The sequence below is a fragment of the Rhineura floridana genome, chromosome 2, assembly GCF_030035675.1.
Source record: "Rhineura floridana isolate rRhiFlo1 chromosome 2, rRhiFlo1.hap2, whole genome shotgun sequence".
Taxonomy (NCBI): Eukaryota; Metazoa; Chordata; class Lepidosauria; order Squamata; family Rhineuridae; genus Rhineura; species Rhineura floridana.
Window position 1 is genome coordinate 169,510,955 of NC_084481.1, and position 22,138 is coordinate 169,533,092.

A 22,138-nucleotide genomic window follows, 5' to 3' on the forward strand; every position below is an offset into this window, starting at 1 on the left:
TTTTTGTGTTCCATCTTGCTTATTGTTTGCCTCAAATGGTAGTCAAGGAGACTGATTAGGAGTTTCAGCTGATTTTACTAAGCAAAGAATTAAAGAGGGAAATGCAGTTTTTAAAAAGATAAACATTAAAATTATATCATTAAATATATGGGCAAACTAAGGATCTTATAATTTTTGTTATGACTTATTTAATGACATGATCGCAATTCTGGGTTTGTAATTCGAATTATTTTGAAAAAAACAGTTTAGAAAAGATAAGCACTGCAAGCGATATACCAATAAAATACTTGGATATAAGGTAATTTAGTTCAACTGATTAAATCCAAGTACTGCAGCATAATTATAGGCTGCAGTTCAATTTGATAATGTTTTGTATCTGTCTTACTAAAACGTTCATTAAAATAGAAATAGCCTTATTAAACCTCTCTTACATTAGCAAAACTTTCCAACTGAGACTTTACAAATAGCATGTTGACAGTGGTTTTACCAGTCATAATCCCTGTGAAGATTGTTCTAAACCTCATGGCGATTACTGCTAGTCCAAGAGTGGCCCAGAAAAAGTGGTACAAAACCAGTTATAGCAATATCAGCCTCCTGGGTACTTCTCTTACCATTTCTACCAAAGCAGTATCATCAGGCCCTACAATCAGCAGGGGAGACCTGGCTCATAACAGGGCCTTCTCAGTGGTGTCTCCCCATTTGTGGAATGCCATGCCTCATGAGGTGTGTTTGTCTCCCTCATTAACTTTCAGGAGGAGTTTAAAAACATTCTTGTTTACCCAGGCATTTGATGGCTGAAAGATGCTGGTCCTGGCAACCTTCCAATTATTAACTGTGAGAGTATGTGACTATTTTATAGGTTTTTAGGTGTCTAATCATTTAAGCCAGTGTGGTGTAGTGGTTAAGGTGTTGGACTACAACCTCAAATCCCCACACAGCCATGCAGCTCACTGGGTGACCTTGGGCCAGTCACTGCCTCTCAGCCTCAGAGGAAGGCAATGGTAAATCCCCTCTGAATACCGCTTACCATGAAAACCCTATTCATTGGGTCGCTCATAAGTCGGAATCGACTTGAAGGCAGCTTTTTAATCATTTAATTTTTTTTATTTTTAATTGTATTGTTTTATCGCTGATGTGTTTGCCACCCTGGCCTCATTTGGAAGGATAAAAATGTAATAAAATAACTAAGCATAATTTTGGGGAAAGCTGTAGTCTGGAAGCACACCCATTTTATATGCAGTTTCAAAATAGTAGGCCTCATTAGCATTTTCTTGCACATGTTTTACCCTATATACTTTGTATCCTACTTAAAGCATTTTGGAATAGACAGACACTCTAATACAGCCTTTCCCAACTAGTGGGCCACCAGATGTTGGACTGCAATTCCCATATTTCCTGACCATTGGCAATGGTGGCTGAGGCTGATGGGAGTTGTGGTGCAACATCTGGTGGCCCACTAGTTGGGAAAGGCTGCTCTAATACATCATGAGCTCTTTTTAGAATAGCAAAAGGTAAGAAGCTATCTAAGGAACTTTGTATCCTAATAAACTTGTGAAGGGAGTTTATTTATGCCCTGTATCCTTTTCCAGAATGAGCAACAGATTGAATTCTATTGCTGCTTTTTCTAGAAGGAACTGTTATAGGGCAGCATTTAATCCCTACTCTAAAGACCACTTTAAAAGCTTGGATTCATTACTGTTCTAGATTACAAATATAAAAATTCTTACATTAAAGAAGTTTAGCAACTCAAAAGTAACAGAATTCATTCACCAAGAACATTAGGATAAACTTTGTACATGTCATGCCCATCAACAAATATCTATTTCTTAAAGAGCTGTCAGACTTCTTAGCCTCTGCAATTAAGAAATATCCTGTAAATATTGTAAGATCATGAAACTCAAGTCATAAAATGAGAAACCACACTAAACTTGGTAGTAGCAGGAAAGTATTTTCATTGTTTGAAAAAAAAAATAAAATTCAAACTTTGTCATCACATAAAAACATAACATAAGTAATAAACATTTACACTTCTGTTTTGATTATAAATATACATTATATACAAAATAATGTTACAAAATGTAGAAAGTTCAGTGCTTCTGATTTTCTTTTTAAATTATTGAAATACTATGTTTCAAATAACTACAAACAGACACTAATATAAACCATATTATTGATTTCTTAAGGTCATTTTCATAATGGTCTTGAATGGTCACTCCAAAAGATCAGTAATGATCATTCCAAGCAAAATCTTGCTTACACATTTGAAGGTTGTAGGTGGACTAATCCAGTGCTGGGATTTACAAGGTCAAGAACATTGCTCTTCCATCACAGAAAATACAATCCCAGCTTCCTTGAATGAAAATTTGTTTCCTCTCTCTGCTTCCGCCATATTCCCTTTCCCACAGTACTTGTTTATCATTACAAACATCACAGCACTTCCTATCTTAAATGTCTATTATTATTGCTGAAATGTATAAGAGTCTGTGTGCACTGAGTTTTCCAGTTCAGAACTGCTCCTTTGGACTCAAAAAGTAAGGTTACTCCTTTCCTTGTAGCAGTATGAAGGAATGAAGAAGCAGGACAAACCAAGAAATTTAAGATGTAACCCACAGTATATACCTCAAGAAGTCACCAGTGTAGCTTAGTCTTTCTTAGAGTGGTAGACGGGTAGATAGCAGTGGTTGTACTGCAGCAAGGAATAAAGGCAGAGCTCATAAACACTTTCCTGGCTGTAAAAAAATAACAGTGGACTTGGAGATAATTTGCAGTTGAAGTGGTGGCACCATTTTTAGATATCCAACAGGAAATCACAAATCTTACCTAATGCATATGAAGAAGAAACACACTTCTATTCACAATGACTAGTAGTGCAAAGGACATGAAAACAGCTGATTGATTTTAAACGCACTTGTAAGGCTTTCTGTGAGCACTGGGATTAAGCTTCCTCATACTGAGGAGGCGGCAGGATTATCCCCTTCTGTTTAAGTCCATGGATGTCTCTGTGATTCAGAAATAGGAACAAATCCCAATTTACTGCTCATTTCACCAAAGCATCACCACAGGAGATGAAATGCCAATTCAGTATCCATCTCCCCTTACACTGTCTGGAATACATGGAAGGGAAAAAAGGGCAACAGGAGGTACCGATAGCAGCTCCTTGCCAATACTGTTTGGGTACTGCAGGGAAAAAAGCAGATATGTTTTGATTTGGGCTCTCTAGATTCTCAGACACGCTTTAGGCACTTTCAAATCCAGAAAAAATTGTGAGCTCATTTATTCTACATCCATTATCTGCATAGAAAAATATGTTTCTTCATTCATTCTTCTCACAGTATTGTTGGTATATTCTGTGATGGCCAAGTGCCTTTTGGATCAACTGGCACCTTCCAAGACTGAATTTCTGAAAAGTCACACAACTGTCTGTGAGTAACTGGCAGCAATGTAATTTCAAAGGCTGATAAAAGACATCATTTCTGTCTCTCCCCTCCCTGTAGTCAATTACATTCCTCACATCAGACTTCAAAACAAGAGAACAGGAGACAAAAAGTCTATTGCATCTTAAAATTCACAGTCTGTCCAGTTCACCCACTTCCATCCACTCCTCCTCCTGAGAGCAGCAAATTGCATATAATTAAAAAATCCAAGTCCAATCCAATTGTGAATTGTAAACAATGTAGCAGGAATGTCCACCTTGTGGCATCTCGAACAACGAGGTGCAAACAGAGCAACCTCCATTCTTATACCTGTTCACAAACAAATTGAAAAAAGAAATGAGAAACAGTCAGTACCATTCAAATGCAAAGTAAAGCTGCAATCCAAACTCTCCCATCCCACCCGTGGGGCTTTGCGGAGCAGTGGGGCGGGGGGGGGAGCTGAATGATTTGCTCAGGATCAGCTCTTTGCTATCATGTGAGACTGGATTGATTTTCAATTCCCCCTTCCTATTGTAGCTCTTGCACCACATCCTGTGTTATTCTGAAGTTCTCCCAACCCTCAGGAGCAGTTTTCAGGAGGTTCAGGGTGCTGTAGTGGGGAGGGGGAGATGCAATATTCCATGAGCAGAATTCTGTTTTCAGAAGTAGGAGTGTAAGCCGATATCTTTACTTTGGTATTCAGACCATTTTAAAAAAACAAACCAAGATGTAGTTCATTGATTTCTCTAGTTGCTTAAGTATGGTTTGCTGAGATGATCTGGAGCAGCACTAGAAATAGTTCCATTTCCATCAGCTACCTATTTTAGTCATACCAGATGTATGCAAATGATGCTTGAAAGCCCAAAATTGCTCTGCTCTATATTTTCAGATTTTCATTATAAGAAATGAGATATCGCCTCTCTATATATTGACTGCAAATGTGACAAATATAGCTTGGAAGCAGGATATTTGAAGGATTGCCCCTTTCTGCATGAACCTGCTTGCCAATTATGGTAGTCAGTGTGGTGTAGCGGTTAAGGTGTTGGACTACGACCTGGGAGACCAGGGTTCGAATCCCCACACAGCCACGAAGCTCACTGGGTGACCTTGGGCCAGTCACTGCCTCTCAGCCTCAGAGGAAGGCAATGGTAAACCACCTCTGAATACCGCTTACCATGAAAACCCTATTCATAGGGGCGCCCATAAGTCGGAATCGACTGGAAGGCAGTCCATTTCATTTCCAGGGCCCTGCTCCACATTCTACCCCCAAGGCAGATGCAATTGGTAGAGATGCACACAGGCCCTTTTCAGTGATGGTACCCTGGTTGTGGAAGTCCCTTGCAAGGGACAGTACATTGGCCCCTTCTTTATTGCTCTTTAGGTGGGTGGTTAAAACATTTTTGTTCTGCCATGCTTTTAATTTTATTTAACAAAATTTATATACTGCTTGATTGTAACAAAACTGCTAATCAGTTTACAAAAATATGTGTGGTAATGTGTTAGGTTTTATCTAGTTATGATTTTATCTGCTTTATTTTGGCTTTGAATCCTCTTTAATTGTATTTATATTTTATTGTTGTAAACTGTCTTCAGAGCTCCTTTTTAAAACTGACAGGCAGTATAGAAATATTTTATAAGTAATTAAATAAAATCTGTATAGGCAACATGCATACCTCTGTGGCTATAACGCACTCATTTCGCTCCTCTGTTATCACAAAGACAGACTGGTACATGGAATCCCTTGGAGAGCATATTGCTGATATTCTACATTCTGGCTTTTCACTGTTGAAAATACAAATAAAACACATGATAAAGTCTCTGAGCAAAATGTTCTAGTTTCATGTGTTAAGCTGTGAAGAAAGGATTTTCTACAGTAGCTGAGGCCATGAATGACACAGAAAATAAATAAAATGCAGTTCCCAATCAATTCTACCTTCAGATTCTTCTATGACCAACCAACAGAACCCAGGATGGAACTTGCCAATGGAGTTCTGAATAGAGTCTGGTTTCCAATAGCATTCATTGCATTCTATTGGAAAAAGTAAATCAGCTGTGATTTAGGACACATTTGAGAGGAGCCAAAACCTGTTCTTCCTCTTAAAACACTAGGGTAACCAGGAACAAGGAATGGCTTTAGCCTGCCACTCAGATGGTGTCCTTGCTCCTGTATATATGAATGACTGCTAGTCCCTCCTATGAAAGCAAAACACTGAATTTAGGAACATTACAGTGGAGGAAAAGCCATCCCTCATTCCTTACTCAGGGTAGCCTGGCCTCAAATCACAGAGATCCTATGAGGAAGGTGAAAGTTGTCTCTGAGCAGAGAGAGATTATGTTTCTCCAAGGGCTCCTTTCTCATAAAGGCCCCTCCTTTTACACACACAATGGTGGGCATTTCACTAGTTTTCATCCATTGTTATCCCTATTCATATTTAAAATGCTGAAAGTCTGCCCAATATTAGTCCCATTTTAGAAAACAGAAAACAAGACTGAAAAAGAATGAGAGAGATTTTCTCAACAGCACTTTGTTAGTCCTTGGCTGGACTAGGCATAATAGATGCACAAAATTTTATGTATTCTATGCAAATGCTATTAAGTCTGAATTGAAAGATGGAATAAGAAACTGTTTTGCTGCACTTTTTTTTTGTCCTTCTTCATTTCCCCACATGATTAATTAAATTAGGTAGGTGAGCAGTTCAAGTATCAAGGATCTGGGTAGAGGTGTTTTTGTCAAGTAAAAAACTCTGACAGGAACAAACCCATGACAGCCCTGCCTCATTTGCATATAATGGTAAGCCAGTTTGTCTTAAACCATGGTTTAATCATGAATATGCCTATCCCTGCTGCATGAGTCCCCATGTGGCTTCTCTGCCACCCATGGTGCCTGCGCAGCTCAAACAAGCCATAGTTACCATGTTGTCCAAATACAGAGTATGAATTGCTTTAAACAATTCATGAGCGGCAAGCCAGAAATAAGCCAAGAACAAATTTCAGTTGATTTCTAGCCCATGGGATCATGGTTTCTTTGAATCTGGTGCAAGATATTACTATCTCCCTACAGCATTGACCTTGAACTGGTGGGCTGCGACCTGGCTGTAGGACGGGTCATGCCAAGGCCTCTACCACAGTTTTATTTTTATTTTTGTGAGTTAAAGGAAGAAAAAGACTGAGTGAGGGGGGAAGAAAGAATGGAAAACATAAAGAAGAAAGCCTGACAAAATAAAATATTAGAAGTGACCAATATTTTGCAGATTGGGTTTAAAAAAAGGTTCCCAGATTGAAAAACTAAATAAATTGAAGGCTACTGATAAGAAGTATATAGCCAATAAACAATGGCTACCCACCTTGCTTCTCTCATCAATAATGACTCTTAATTACAAAAAATAGGTTACACTTAGTTATTTTGTCTTGCTTACTTTCTTATGCTCAGAAAGTATTACTTCTTATCGTTCTACAGAGAAAGTTAAAATACTTCCAGAATTTGATTGACTGCCAACCCTCCTCTTTTACTGAGAAGTGTACTCTACATCAATGGTCTTCAACTGGTCCAGACACAAGACCCACCTCTGACTCACAATCTGTAAGATGGGACCTACTTTCACATTTTCACTTTTAATGCGGTATCACATGAATTCACATGACTGACAGAAGGGTTATCTCACTCTCCTGCCAAAGTTGGCCACGGGGTGGGGGCAAAAAATGAGTTAGTGGGGCTGGTTTAGACCTGGCTAAGCCTCCCTCCCTTAATCCTCACTCCCCAACCCCTTTAGACCTGGCTAAGGCTTCCTCCATTCCCCCCCTTTAGACCTCTCTAAGGCTTCCTCTGGTTCCCCCTCCCATCCTGTCACTTACTTTAGACCTGGCTAAGCCTCCCCCAACCCCATAAAGAAGAGGGAAGCAGGGAAGGCAGACAGAGGCAGACGGCCCAGAGAAGTCACAGAGTAAACTCAGAAAAGGCCTGACAGCTCCTCAGCAACTGTCCTGTCGCCTGCTGCTTCCCTCCTTATCTTCTATTCCCTCTATTCAACCCTTCTATTTCCTCTATTCAGCACTGGTTAGGCCTCATCTTGAATACATCATCCAGTTCTGGTCTCCACACTTCAAGAAGGATGCAGACAAACTGGAGGGCAACAAGGATGATCAGGGGACTGGAAACAAAGCCCTATGAGGAGAGACTGAAGGGACGGGGCATGTTTAGCCTGGAGAAGACTGAGGGGAGATATGATAGCACTCTTCAAGTACATGAAAGGTTGTCACATAGAGGAGGGCCGGGATCTCTTCTTGGTCGTCCCAGAGTGCAGGACACGGAATAATGGGCTCAAGTTGCAGGAAGCCAGATTTCAACTGGACATCAGAAAAAACTTCCTAACTGTTAGAGCCATACGACAATGGAACCAATTACCTAGAGAGGTAGTGGGCTCTCTGACACTGGAGGCATTCAAGAGGCAGCTGGACAGCCATCTGTCGGGAATGCTTAGATTTGGATTCCTGCATTGCACAGGGGGCTGATGGCCTTATAGGCCCCTTCCAACTCTACTATTCTACGAGTCTATGATTCTGCCACTGAGCCTGCAACAGTGTCATCTGTGGAGCAGAACAGTTGCTGTGGAGCTGTCCCGGGCTGTCATAAGTTTTCCTCCATGGCTTGCCTGCACCACTCCTCCCTGCTGCCTCCACCTCTGCCACTGCAATAAGCCAGGAAACCTCCGAGGGGGGGGGGAGGGATGCAGCAGGACAACTCCTCCCTCAGACGGGAGATGAAAGTAAGGCTTTGTGCAACTCATCTAGCATGGGTTGCAACCCACAAAATGAAGACCTATGTTCTACAAGAAAGGAAAAATGTCAGAGTTAGAGATTTTCTATCCAGCTGGCACATTTTTAAGGATCTAATGAATTTCTGATTTGCTCCCTACTCCTGTTCTTTGCACTACATAAGTTTCCTTGTTCACCTGTGCACAGAAATTAGATTTATTTAGAAAGTGTCCATACTTGCGTAACCAGAAGGGCGATTTCTCTCCTATACATTTTTCACTTTTATGATATTTATCTTCCTGAGCACCTCTGCTTGTCAGCTCCTTCACCAGGTTATAATCCAGTGTGTGATTCTTAAGTTTGTAGTTTGATTTCTCCAGCACATAGTCTACTTCAAGGTCTTTGTTTTTATTGGTGTTTTTAAGTTGAGATGCTGGGATGAGATTTTCCTTCTGGAAGTCAGACAGGTTGTTCATTGTTTCTGAATTCTGTTCTGGCTGTCTCTGCATTTGCCGGATAACTATAGCTATCATGCAACACAATATGAGAAGAGCAACGAGCCCAACTCCCATGGATATGGCCACCCACGGAACCGGTTTAGGAAGCTCTGGAACAGTCACTGGAACAGAGTACACTGGAAATTCACAATGGCTACCCATGAAGCCAGGAGGACAGTGGCAGGCAAAACTAGTAGTATAAAGCCCAACGTAGCATGTTCCCCCATTCTGGCAGGGCCCAGAGGCACACCCATCTCTAGTTCTAACATCACAGTTTTTGCCAGTGTAGCCTGGCAAGCAAGTACATGTATAATCATGTGTAGTCACAAGGTCATGACAAGATCCTCCATTGGAACATGGGTTTCTGGAACACTTGCTGGTGTTTATCTCACATTTCTGACCGGAGAAGCCAGGACGGCAACGACACACATGTTGCTGGCCCAAAACAAAGCATTGCCCACCTGCAGAGAAAAGCACAGTAAAAAGCTCAATCAGGAATGTATTTTTTTAGTTATTTAGTGCCTGCTGTTTGTTGCACTGAACATAGAAGCAATGACACAGACTCTGCTCAGAGGACTGACAATATATAACCAACAGGGCAAAGCTGAAGAGAAAACATAACCTGATACAGAACCATAAAGAATGACGTAGGAAGACATATTCTATGTTGCATGCTACTAAGTTATGTGTCCTGCCCAAGGGAACATTAAGGGATTTGAGGAAGGATTTAATCAATTGGGAAATGTTAGTTTGATGCACAAAGAGAGGAGACTGTTATAGACACAGAACAGCAACACAGAAGGTGAAAATATGAGGGAATGGGGCGGGGAAGGGGTCCAGTGACAGGTGAAACTGCATAAACAGAAAAGCAAGAAGGAAACCAATAGGAGAATAGATACAGTAAAGAGATAGAGGTCAGTTCAGAACTATGGTTTAGAAATCCAGAATGTGTGCCTGGTCTGTATGCGTCTCACTCCTTGATTCTTCTGTGTGTTGAATTGTCTACTACGTGTGACTACATCATGTATATATGCTAGCACAATTGCATACCATTCCACCTTATGGGTTAAAGAGCAACTTGGGACAGATAACTTCCAGCTGAAAAATAACTGGAGGAAAAGGCTTAAGGAGACTCTTTACCCCTCCACTCTGTCCAGGCCGATTCTTTTTTTAAAAAATGTGGAGAAAAAATATGCAACTCCCTCTTACATGCAATATGAGCCTCAAAAGGCAGTAGAAAATACATCAAACAAAGTATATATAACAGGAGAAACAAACTGACAGATCAAGGGGAGGAACCCAGAATCAGATTAAGGTTATTTTCATTATAATCCTCCTTAAAAGGTGAAATCCTTTGGGTGAAAGAACTTACCATTAGCACATGGGTTGTTGGTACACTTGTCTTCTTTTTTTTCACAATTGGATCCTGTAAAGCCCATAGGGCAAATACAAGCATAGCTGGCTCCTTTTTCACTTTCCAGGCATGTACCACCATTAAAACACGGTGAGTCAATACAAGTCAAAATACTGTGCTCACAGTTAGCACCATCATATCCTGGGGGACATGTGCATTTGTAGTCTTCTCCTAAATCCTGCAGAAGAAAATAAATAAATGAACAAATAAAATTTGACTCCATAAAACTATAGTTGCTTTAAGGCAACTTTTCTGTTCATTTCTCAGAGTGAAATGATTTTTCAGAGATGAACAAAACAGAGATGCACCAAAAACAAATTCAGATAAAATGGTATCAGATTGCATGTCCTTTTAAGTAGTAGCTCAGAGTACAAGCAGGGCTAAAACAGAACTAAGCAGTCTTACAGATGAAAAAGTAAACCACACCATATATTAAGTGATAACACTCAAATGAGACTGCATTCATACAGCGGTGTACTTCTGATTTATTGTTAGTTACTAGAAAGATCACTGGGAGAATAGGATTCATGAACCTGTGGACTATGCACATACCCATTACCAAAGTGAAATAAGTAAGACTGAAAATATTACTCTGTTACAGTGTAGATAAAAGAATGTACATGAAACAGAGATATGCGTTACATATATTAGCATTGTACTGAAGGCTGGAACCATTCTTACAGTGGAACCTACGGCATTTTCATATCTGTGCATGTGGAACCCTCATGGGAGCACCAAAGCCCCTCTATGCCACAGCAGGAATGCCACCATCTTTGTATCAGCTCTACCTTCACCATTTATCTATTTATTTTACTAATACCACAGTGCCTGCTTACTTCTCTTCCTTCTCCAGCAGCCTGAAAGAGTCTCCAAGATAGCATCCACCAACTCACTACCTTAATATCATCATTTTCTCTGAATGACATCTCTCTAAATACCACTGCTAAGGAGATCCAGAGGTTAGCTACTAGAGGTGAGCGCCTTCTCAGTGACAGACCCTGGTTGTGGAATGATCTTCCCAGAGAGGCTCACCTGCAGCCTACTCTGTATTCAGGCAAAGACTTTTAAAACATTTTCTTGGGCTTTTTAGGGCACTTTGGGGATTTTTAATAGATTTTGCCATTTTTGCTTTTTAAATTTCAAGATCTGTCTGCGATTGATTTTATTGATTTATCACTGTGGTGATGTGTTTGTATTGTAATCTTATTTTTATTGTTTATAATGCATTTTAACATTATGTATAACCCCCCTGAACTCTGGTTTTTGGATAACTTAGAAATATCATTAATTCGTCAATCAATCAGTTCCTCACCTTAACCTACCAGGCAGGTGCTGTGAATACACAGTAGTACATTCATGACCCCTGATAAACTTCCAACATATAGCTTGTTCTTACCATGCAACTTCCTCCATTCTTGCAGGGGTTATTGTCACATTCACTGATATTCCGTTCACAGTCAATGCCAGTAAAACCCTCTTTGCAGGAACATGTGTAGCTTCCCTGGCCAGTGTTCATGCATGTGGCTCCATTTTTGCAGGGTCTGTGATGGGTGCAGTAGTTCAGATCTGCAAGGACATAGAGGCATAACAAGGGAAGCCCCTCAGGCAATGAGATATGTGTGTTTTAACAAATAACAGCACAAAGGCGGCACTAGAAACAGCAAAACATAAGAGACTTTGACCAAAACACCTTTAATTTATTGTCAATAGAAACAATGAAAATTGCTTAGCAGGATGAGCCTCCCCAACCAGGAGGACTATTCAGAACAAAATAAACAAACTTGTCTGAGGGAACGTAAGGCGAGTACCTTCTCCACAGTATAGTTCTCATTGCCACAGCCAGCATTGTTTAAAGCCTCTCCATATGTAATAAGAAGAAACACAAAGCCTCACTTTTGTCCCAGGTTCAGAGCCTAGTATATCAAAGGGTCAGGGAAGGAGATAGACTCGTAGGGTTACAATGAGCTTTTAGTACTATTAGTGTAACCAAGGTGAACCAGAATGCTTTTAGTACTAACATTTAATGATAGATGATCAGTCAGCATTTCACCTGCTAAGGCAATTAAAATACCCTTAAATACTGGGAGAGGCCAAGCTCTGACATTCTGTAATAACTATGTATGCATCCCCATGGAGGAAGATGGCTGTGAATGATTTTGTTCTGAATCTGAGGGGCCTGATAAGCCATTAACTGTACTGATGCATTTGGAGCATTCTCCTTTGTATGTGCTTAAGCCCATTAGTAATAAAGAGATTTAATGTGCATTTATCAGGTTAAAAGATATAAGTCTATATACTTTAATACTCCCAGTAGAATAGGCTTTGTATAATCTAGAACACGTTGAATCATATGTACCTTGGCCTCAACATTATTATTTTACAAAATGCAGCAGCAGGGACTGAAAACTAAAGAAGACGACACTGTCTTCTTTTTCTTGGTGCCATTTTTATGCTTAAAATACCCCCTCCACCTGTTTTTCCTCTGCATAAGAAAATATACAATTAGTATGGAGAAATAAAATAACATCTTGTACTGCCTAATGAAATCGATCAAGTTTCTGTTTATAGATATCTTTATTTGAACGTTTATAGTTAATCACACAGGTCTACAGAGCAAAAATGAAAACTTTACAGGTGGTATAACTATGCTAAAGTAAATGAATTGTGTATATGGTTAATAAACAACCAAAGTAGGGAGCAAACCCAAATCTTTACTTTTCCTCCTTATGCAGCCATGTGGTGCTTAAGTCATGACAGTCTCCATAAGAATTCCACTGTTTCAAAAACAAGTGTAGTTTAAATGTAGATATTACTTTGGAGAATCAATAGTTATTCAACTGAGGCTACATCAGAGATCATGGAAACATGTCAACTGCAAGGTCAAAACTGTCCCTTGAAATAGAACCTGGAAAAGTATTTTTCCTTTCTATTTATTTTAAACTCTGCATTTGTCATATAAGGATACTCCCTCACGAGTTAAAATAAGGAAGGGCCAAAGTCTATTTACTTGTGATATCAAGTAAAAACTGCCTCAATTAGGTATATGATACTGAATGTACAGTTCTTTGTATGGGATGAAAGGCAAGGCTGAATGCTCAGTGTGTCAATCTATTTTAAAGAAAAGTATGTAGGAATACTTTGGAAGGTTCCTGTAAACTTATACCACTTATACAGAAAAAGAACATGTGGCTACAATCATCCAAGAGAATCAGATTTACACTCTATAGGTTAGAATACTTGCAGTAACCTAAAATGTTAAATTTAGGTTAACATTTTAACATACTTAACAATCTCCCCCCCCAGACATTTATCAACAGGAAAAAAACTCATGTTAAAATTAATGCACTCTTGTTATAACTAAATCAACTAACCTTGATCACAGAAAAGGCCTCCCCAGCCTTCATCACATATGCACTTTCCTGGTTTTGTACAGGTCCCATGGCGACAACCCATATGAGGGATACATTCATTACAGTAACGGCCTCGCCAACCGCTACGACAGCTGGAAAGCAATAATGTACATGTCTGAAGTATCTGCTAAAAGACTTTGAGCTGACTTGAAATCAATAGGAGTTTCATCAGTGAGGACAATTAAAATGGGGAAAGTTAAAAGGAGAAGGAAAGAAGTGGGACTTATACACTGTTAACCACATTAAGATCTAATACAGCAGCTACTTACATGCACTCTCCTGGATTTCTGCAAAATCCACTTTTCTCTGAGCACCCATCTAGACAGATAGCTGTTTAAAAAAAGATAAGAGTTTAAGACTTTGTTCAACAGCAACTTAGATGCATTTCAATAAGTTGTTATTGTACTTGTATCCTGCCCTTCAAGAAGCTCTAGGCAACAGCCCAGTTTGCACATAGTTTATGATTTACTGTAAATGTGTTGATCTGGATTGCTGATTTGGTAACAAGCCACGATCCCTGGTTTAGGCATTATGTCTGAAACAAGGATTGTGGTTTGTTTAACTCCCAACAGACCACCATCTTTAGTCAAGGTTTGTTCTTACCATAATAATCATGGTTTCAGAAAAACAAACCATGATCCCCAGTTTGGACATAATGCCAGATATTGTGGTGTTTCCTCTGCACACTAGCAGTGAGGATCAAGAGTCTAGATTTGCACATTCATGATAAACAATTATCTATGGTTCATTATGATGTGCAAACAGGGCGAACATATTTTCTCATTTTAACTTCATGACAATCCTGAGATTCAGTGACTGGCCTAGAAGATTAGGCGGAGAATGAATAATCCAGAATTGCTTGCAATTGTATTTTTTACTAAAAAACCCTCTAAATTCAATTCCAAAGATATTCATATGCCATGCTCAAAATTATGTAAATCAGCGTGAAGTGGGAAAATAGCCTTTTTAATACATAAAAGTGCCCAATATACATGCATGATTGTGAATCCAATGTTTGGGTTTTTTTTAAAGATAATGAACTAAAGGGAGGAAGATTATAGCACCAGCATTGTTCATGAATATAGATTTCCTTTAAGCCAGGTTTTGTTGCTGCTGCTGCTTGTTTTCACAACAAATATAGTTTCCTAAAGCAAAGGAAAACAGAATGTGGCTGTGTTTTTAAAACTTCTGCAGCTGCACTGCTACCAGTTTTATCGGGTTTGATTAGAGCAGTGATGTATACACACAACTTTTAGCAACGGGACAACTCTAAACTTAGCAGATGTACTTGAACCCATAGTTAAAATGATAGTATCATAAATGCAATAGTTCTTTGATACTAAGAAGCTGCCCTAGTAGTTGGAAATGTATAGAAATGCAATGTAGATAAAGTATTATTAGATTTGAAAATAGCTTTCTCTACAGCTTTTATGATCTAGAACATTAAAACAGTCTACTAGGTACGGACATTTAATGCAGTCGCTATCTAAAGCAGGCATATCCAAAGTAGGTACAAATGGGGGAGCAGAAATGATGTGGAACACAGATGCAGGAAATGGTGCAATTGCCACATGAGCAGGTGCAAGAAGCAAAAGAACCATGTATGAGGGAGCTATATTCCCCCCCAATTCTTTTGTTTCCAGGGAATGGGGTGGAGACAACCGTGATCCCCATTCATTTATTTCCATCATTGCAGATAGACAATCTTCCCCATAGAAATCAATGGACTGGTATTTGCTCTACTGCTTTGCTTAGAGAAGTGAAAGTCTGTAATCAAGAGAGCTACACCTGCAGCCACCATAAAATGTAGCCCAATTAAAGATAATTTTGAGAATCACTTATATGGCTCCCAGGAAATTGCCAAAAGCCTTGTGAATGTAAGAAATGGTCCCAGAGAATAAGTGATACAAACTGGAAAGACACCAACGTCTTCTGCAGGATTATAAAAACTTTCACATAACATTTGTGCATAATTAGGAGCCATTTCATGTATTACTTCTCCTGCTTGGAGTACAAATACATATGCCAAAGAACAAGTACACTGTAATGCTGACTTCAGTAGCTCAGTTACATAATTGGTCTTGATGCTCTTATGGGCAGATGATAATGTGTATTACTTCACTTACTTTAAAATGTGGCAAACCAGTGCTATGTGAGAGGACCCTTCTATTCATTCCTCTGAGGCTCTGCACTATCCCAGACTCCTGCCCTGATGGCACCACTGGCACTGAATGACTTTCTGATGCATAATGTATGTGCTTTTCCCACAATGCACAAGACATTCAGGATTGTGTTACACTGACACATTGTAATTTTTCCCAGATGTGTGCAAAATGTTTTATCCACTGTGGCATGCATATTTACCAAACATGTATCTGGCTGCACAAGTTCCTACCATATATACATCCATTGGCCAAACAAATAAGAGTACCAACAAAGGAAAATTGGCCCTGGTAATGCCCTCTCATAGCTCACTACTTTGTTCTGGCCTTGAAGAACTGATTTCCCCCCTCTACCTTTTCCCTCCACTCCCCTTCCCTTGTGGGTCAATGGCAGGATCTCTCTCTTTTTAACCGATATGAATGCTTTGAGAGACAATTGCCTAAAAAGTGGGATACAAATACTGTACAGTAAATCAGTCAGTCTATATATGAAGTGGCAAATATATGCTTGCTGCTGCACAGCATGCAAAATGGTGCACTTCAGATATAGCCACTAGTGTATGCCATGATAAACTTTCCCCTTTCAACAAGCCTTTTAAGCTGAGACCTTATCCCAGTCTGTGTCTGTGTTGGAATTGGTTTTTTTTAATACGTTTTTAAACCTTTTCTTTTTTCTTTTTAAAGATGTTTTTAAATCTTTTAAAAATGTTTTTAAATATGTTGTATTTTAATATATTTTAAAGTCTGTTTATATGATGTTTTAAAGTGTTTTCAGTGCTTTTGTTTGCTGCCATGGGCTCCTACTTGGAGGAAGGGTGGGATATAAAAAAAATAAAGCTGTAGGTGAAGGTGTTGTACCTTACCAAAACACTCCAGGGCATGCAGTGGACATATGGCAGGGAGCCGGATGGAGACTCTCCCCTTCACTATTTATTGACATGAGCAAACACTGATGTAGTGCCGCATAAAGTGCCAATCAGCTACCTGAAGTATAGAACCTGGAAGACTAGGCTTAAGGGATGTACTGCTTCCTTTCTCTAGGATCTCAGTGGGTTGTTGTTTTTTAATTGGGCATCTTGCACATTGGGCATTTATTTTATTTAGAAACATGACTATAACTCATTACATTGAAAATAAAATCTCTGAGCTGTATACATACAGTTGGAGGGAAGAATCTGGTCTGGGATATGGCAGTGGGTATTTTTGCTAAACTTACAAAAATACTAACTTTTTCCAGAAATAATAAAAAACAATGGGCAACGGTGACTTAGAGGGGTGAAAAGTTCAAGGGGCCTTGAGAAGGACCTTTTCTCCGCCCGCTTCAAACAAGCCTTCTGCCCATTTCCTCGCATTATAACCACCCGCCCCTAAAGGAAGGCGCGCGCGAGTGCGGGGGGGGGGGATACAAACTCAGCGTAACTTATAATGACACTTCTGGTTCTCAGTTGAACCTGACAAGCGACAGATTATCCTGAGCATGGCGCTGCCCCACATATGGCAGAGGCGTTTAAATAAAAGCCCTCCGATCGTCAGGGTCTATGCAACTGCTTCTAAATCCCCACAGCCGCTCTCACTTGCCCGTCCTTTCTAACATTTTGTGCCACCCAAGGCCTCGCCGCCGCAGTGTCCTCGCGACATCAGGCTTGTGTACTTAGAGTCAACGCCCGCCACTGCTGTTTGCGCGCGCCGCTGTAAGGGCATGATGGATGTCCAGGAACAGCAGGGGGAGCTGTCGCCTTTCCCTGGCCTTGTGGTGTAGTTTACACATGCGCGCGTGCGCGCCCGCGCCCCCCCCCCCCCAGAGCGCACTGCACAAGCCGGTTCTCGCCTCCTGTTCCCTGTGTTGGGACAGTGGTGGGTAGGGAGGCCACTCACCTTCCGTGCAGTAATTCCCAGTCCAGCCTGTCATACAAGCGATGCTGCCGTCAGATTCGCAGACGTAGTGGCCGAAGTGGTCGTCGCGGCCCCTGCAGAGGCGGGAGCAGTTGTCCCCGTAGTAGTGCTCATTGCACACCACTCGGTAGGAGTAGCTCAGCTTGGCTTGCTCGTTGCTTTGCTCGTCCTGGAACCAATCCTCGCCCACGGCCAACGAGCGCCGGATCGCCATCTGGCTGATAAGCCACTTCTGGGCTGGGGGCTGGGAACCTGATGCGATGCGAAAGGACACAGGCCTGGTTAGGGCTGAGGGAGCCTCTCCCCTTTATAGACACCATGGGAAGATCAGCGGTGGCTCCTTACACATAAACAGAATACCTCCCCACATGCAAAGCCCAGGACACATATGCCATCCTGGGCTTTGGATTATGCTAGACTCAACTGCAGATCACAAAGGGAAATGCTTCTGGGCATGTGCAGAGTGATACCACTAAGAACCTGGAACATTTGAGGGGGGAAAACAGGGCTTCAAGGCAAGATAAGATGTCCTGTCTGGAGTCCAAATGACGCTCTTTTTAAAAATGAGGCACTTGCACTTTCCACTGGCAGCCATACTTATACCACCCAGGAGGCACCACTATCTCACACTGCTTGTTCTCCAGTTCAGTCCATCCACGTGAGTGTTTCCATGCTACCGCTGCAATCCCTCTTCCACACCAGTTCCCAAAGCACCATTTACACTAAATTGTACAAGAACCATCCATACCTTTACACTTTCTACAGTGGCACCTATGTCCTCACAGGTTAGTTTCCACTCCCCCCCCCCAGTCAGGCAGGGCATCTATTCAGCAACTGCATAACAGGCAGAAATTCAACAGGTGAAATATTTTCCATCCCTGCATTCTCCATGCTGAGAGATGCTACACTAGCTGAAGTTCTGCCTATAATACAGTTGTCGAAGGCACAGGGGCTCCGCCAGATACATTGGTAACCCTACTGACAGTTCATCCCTTGACTGCTTATATTAAAGCACACTGATCCTATGCTCCTTTCTGCCAATGTGCCTTTGCTATTGACAATGAAAAGAATTCCCACATAGCATCATTCCAGCCCGTGCGAATGTACTCTGTGCTACCACACACCATGTCCTTATTAAAACATTCCCACTTTACACCCCTTCTTGCACTTCTTCTCCAGTGTCACCATAAGGAGCGGTGGCATCTAACATCAGTCCTCCAGACCCCAACATGCAAGCCTAGACTCTATGCAACAGATTCCATCAGCCATAGCCTTCCATCTTTTTTAAAGAAACAATGCTCATTGCAACTGGTGGCATGCTTAAGATTATTCACAATGGTGAAGAATGGGGGTGGGGGAGGGAATTAATAGTAAGAAACCCTAGTGATGTCCAAATAAAGAGAATCTGCCAGGCCCTCAAAGGCAATTGTGACAATGTGCTGCCATTATAGTTAAACTGAAGAAAAAAATTGTGTTACGCAGCCCAAGCAGTGTGCCAAAGAATGTTGATGAAAACATTAATAAACCAGGAGTTTATGGAGACATTCGAGATATGTGGGGCTCAGCCATTTGGCTGCCATAATTAGAGGTTGGGGTTACACAATACCAGTAAAAAAACACTGTTTTCTTATGCATTGTGGATCCATTCTTGTTAACCTCTGTCCTGAGAAACTTTGCAGAAAGGCTTTCAAAGTAAGAGCTCTTGTGCTGTTGAAATATCCTTTTCCTCTATGTCAGAAAAACATCCCAAAGCCATTATTTCTTTTCCAAAGGGCGGAATTTGAAAAAGGTGTAAAATACAGGAAAAGGCAGTCAGGACTTTTTGGCAGCCTTGCCGTTTTCTCACCAAAGAGCTCCTTTCTTTCCCACGCCAAAAATAAACGGGAGGAAACGCAATTGTGTGGAGATTAAGTAGGGGGACAAAATCAAAGCAAAACTGATGAGATCTTGGGAACAGCTCTGGCTTGCAAACTAAGGCGAGCACCGAAAAGATATTCTAAGCAGTTACGTCCAGCAGTATCTATATCTTAAGTAGAAGCTATTTTATAATGATACTGGCAGACTTAACTAGTTTAAGTTTACAAACTAGCTTAAACATAAAGCAGCCAGTTTTGCAAAGCTATCGCCCCCTAGTGGCTACAGAGGGAAATGTCATATTCACCTGCTGGATGATAACCTTCGGGAGCGTGCCAGGCTTCTATGATCAATGAGAAAGTTCCCTGTGAATGAAAAGAAGGAGTGAGAGGAAAGTACAGCATTTAAGACAAGCGGAGAGCTCTAGTGATAAGTGATCGGGAAGGGACTGTTGGTCTCGGAATTTCAAACTATTGGGTGAAACCAACCTCCACCTGGCAGTGCTGGGAGAGGTACATTTCAATTACTCTAATTGCAGATAGCATTACTTTGTCCGAGTCAATGAAATGGAGCTTCCTCAGGACTGCTTCATCTCCTGGGAAAAGGTGTCTCTCCTCCGTGTGTAGGAGGGAATTCTCTCACTCTCCAAAACTCTCTATCCCAGAGCGACTTCTGCTGAATGCAATTTTCCCCAGCTGACAGATGTGCGCCCTCCCCTTCACTTAAGCAACCCTCCTATTTCTAAATAGAAGGCCCGCAAGGCCGGCAACTCGACGGTAGCTTTCTGCGAGAAGTGGAAGTTATGGAAACAAACGTCGAGCAGGGTTTGTTTAAACTGCCGCTGGAGAGCGGCCGCCTCCCTGCCCCCCTTCCCAAGGCTGTTGAAGGTGAGCTCTCACCGGCCACGTGAAGTTAAAAGGTAACTTTATGGGGCTGCCAAATCCCTCCGTCTCTTTGATGGCGAAAGAGTTGATCCCCAAGACTGGGGTCATGATGCTTCCGAAGGTGCAGGCGCCCGGGGAGATGACCGCCTGAAAATGCTTCAGGCAAACGCGAAAGAAGGTCCTGCAGCCCGCCCCGCAGGGCTCTCCGCTCGCCAGGGCGCCCTGGCCGTTGACAAACTCCCGCAGCTCCAGCTGGAAGACGCCGGAGCCGGAGACCGTCTGCACAAAGGGGAGACAGATACAAAATCAAAGCTTACCCACGCTTGTTCACCCTTCAGGGCCAAGCCTTTGCAGGGAGAGGCGGGGAGGAAACACCCCATTTTTCGACGGCGGTGCCCTGTATTACCTGCAGCGTAACCGCTAAAGCAAACGTCAAGCCAAAAAGATGCAAGGCGGCCATCCTCGTGCTAGATTTGCTCAAGGCTCCCAACTCCTCCGGGGCTCGGCTCGACTTGAGTCTCTCTTGTATTCCTCAGGTGGTCCGAGGGCGCGCTCCTGCCTGGAGCTCCACAGCAGGTACCAACAGGAGGTACCTCGCACAGTCAGCCCCGTCTCCCCTCCGAATACTCCCCAAACTGAAGAGGAAGGTAGTAATCCACGGGGTTGACTTTAAACCAGCCACGTCGGAAGGTTAAATCCTGTCGTTGGCAAGGAAACCTCTTGCCCCGTCGGGCCGCCTTGAGAAACTCCACAGAGGAGAGGAGAGGACCAGGCGCGCGCCGGGAGGGGAGCGGAGAATGGGGGTGGCTGCGCTGCTCCTCCTTTCCCCGGGCTTAGCAGCGCTCGCTCAGTAAATGGAAAACTTGCTTCCCTTCGAGCTGTTTATATAGTTGCCTCCTGGCTTCGCCAGCTCATTATGTAACTGTCAGTCAGACTCAGAAGATCCCTCCCCTTATCTTTCTGGAAGAGAAGGAATCAAATGTTGCGGAGAGCCCTGAGATCCAGAATTAATACCCTGCCGCTGCCGCTGCCACTGACCACCGAGAAGCCGAGCTGATTATTAACAAGACAAGCATCTGTTGAGATATTTATAGCGCTCAAAACTGAGACGCTTCCATGGAAAAATAAGGCGCTCTCGCGAAGAAAGCAGACTGCACAAGGAAAAAGAAGCTGTTCCCTTAAAAAAAATGATCGTGCCATTTTCATTCAGCCCCCAAAAGAGGAAGCGTCTAATTTTGAACGGCTGTAGTTCAGTGGTCAAACATCTGCTCTGCATGCAGAAGGTCCCAGGTTCAATCCGGCATCTCCAGGTAGGCCTGGGGCTCGCAGAGAGCCTTGTCAGAAATGATGGAGAGCCGCTGCCAGTCAGTGCAGACAATACTGAGCTAGATGGACCAATGGGCTGACTCAGTGAAAGGCTGACTCAGAATGTGGACTGAAGCACTATAGCAGAGATGAGGAGGCTGTAGCCCTCAGGATGTTGCTGGACTCTAGCTTCAATCAGCCCCAGCCAACATGGTCAATGGCCAGGGATGATGGGAGATGGAGTCTGACAACATTTGGAGAGCTGCAGGTTTCCTCTTCCTGCACTATAGTTTACCTGTGTATGCATGTAGGCACACGTGTATATAGGTGCATATATCTGTGTGTAAACAAGTCTTACCTGCTCATGTGATAGATAGAAATGAGAACTGATGCTGGTTCTTGAGGAACCGAAAGACCTACTTGCTTGCGGATGTCTACCAGGCGTGTAGCCATCCAGGGTCTCAGGGGTCTTAGACCCCTTACTTTTTTTGGAGCAAGGTTCCAGCAGGGCCCCTATCTCTCTAGCATCCTACAGGCCAATCAGCATGAAAGGG

General features: G+C 42.1%; 1 protein-coding gene across 1 annotated transcript; it reads right to left on the reverse strand.

Moving 5' to 3' along the window:
* Positions 1-1,966: 1,966 nt before the first annotated feature.
* Positions 1,967-21,266, reverse strand: DLL4 (delta like canonical Notch ligand 4). The gene is made up of 11 exons (XM_061611407.1): positions 20,686-21,266; positions 20,295-20,558; positions 19,703-19,760; positions 17,524-17,793; positions 13,756-13,816; positions 13,448-13,578; positions 11,473-11,642; positions 10,035-10,254; positions 8,403-9,123; positions 5,087-5,195; positions 1,967-3,743 (listed from the first exon to the last, which is right to left on the reverse strand). The coding sequence occupies exons 1-11, from the start codon at positions 20,737-20,739 to the stop codon at positions 3,738-3,740; spliced, it is 2,064 nt and encodes a 687-aa protein (XP_061467391.1). The 5' UTR covers positions 20,740-21,266; the 3' UTR covers positions 1,967-3,737.
* Between the last annotated feature and the right edge of the window lie 872 nt (positions 21,267-22,138).

Excerpts from the sequence above, each read along its gene's own strand:
- DLL4 (XM_061611407.1), bottom strand. The coding sequence starts at position 20,739 with ATGGCCGCCTTGCATCTTTTTGGCTTGACGTTTGCTTTAGCGGTTACG. Across the intron at positions 19,761-20,294 it reads CTTTTAACTTCACGTGGCCG|GGAACTTTCTCATTGATCAT; the intron begins GTGAGAGCTCAC and ends TTTCATTCACAG. Across the intron at positions 10,255-11,472 it reads AGAATGGAGGAAGTTGCATG|GATTTAGGAGAAGACTACAA; the intron begins GTAAGAACAAGC and ends TTTCTTCTGCAG.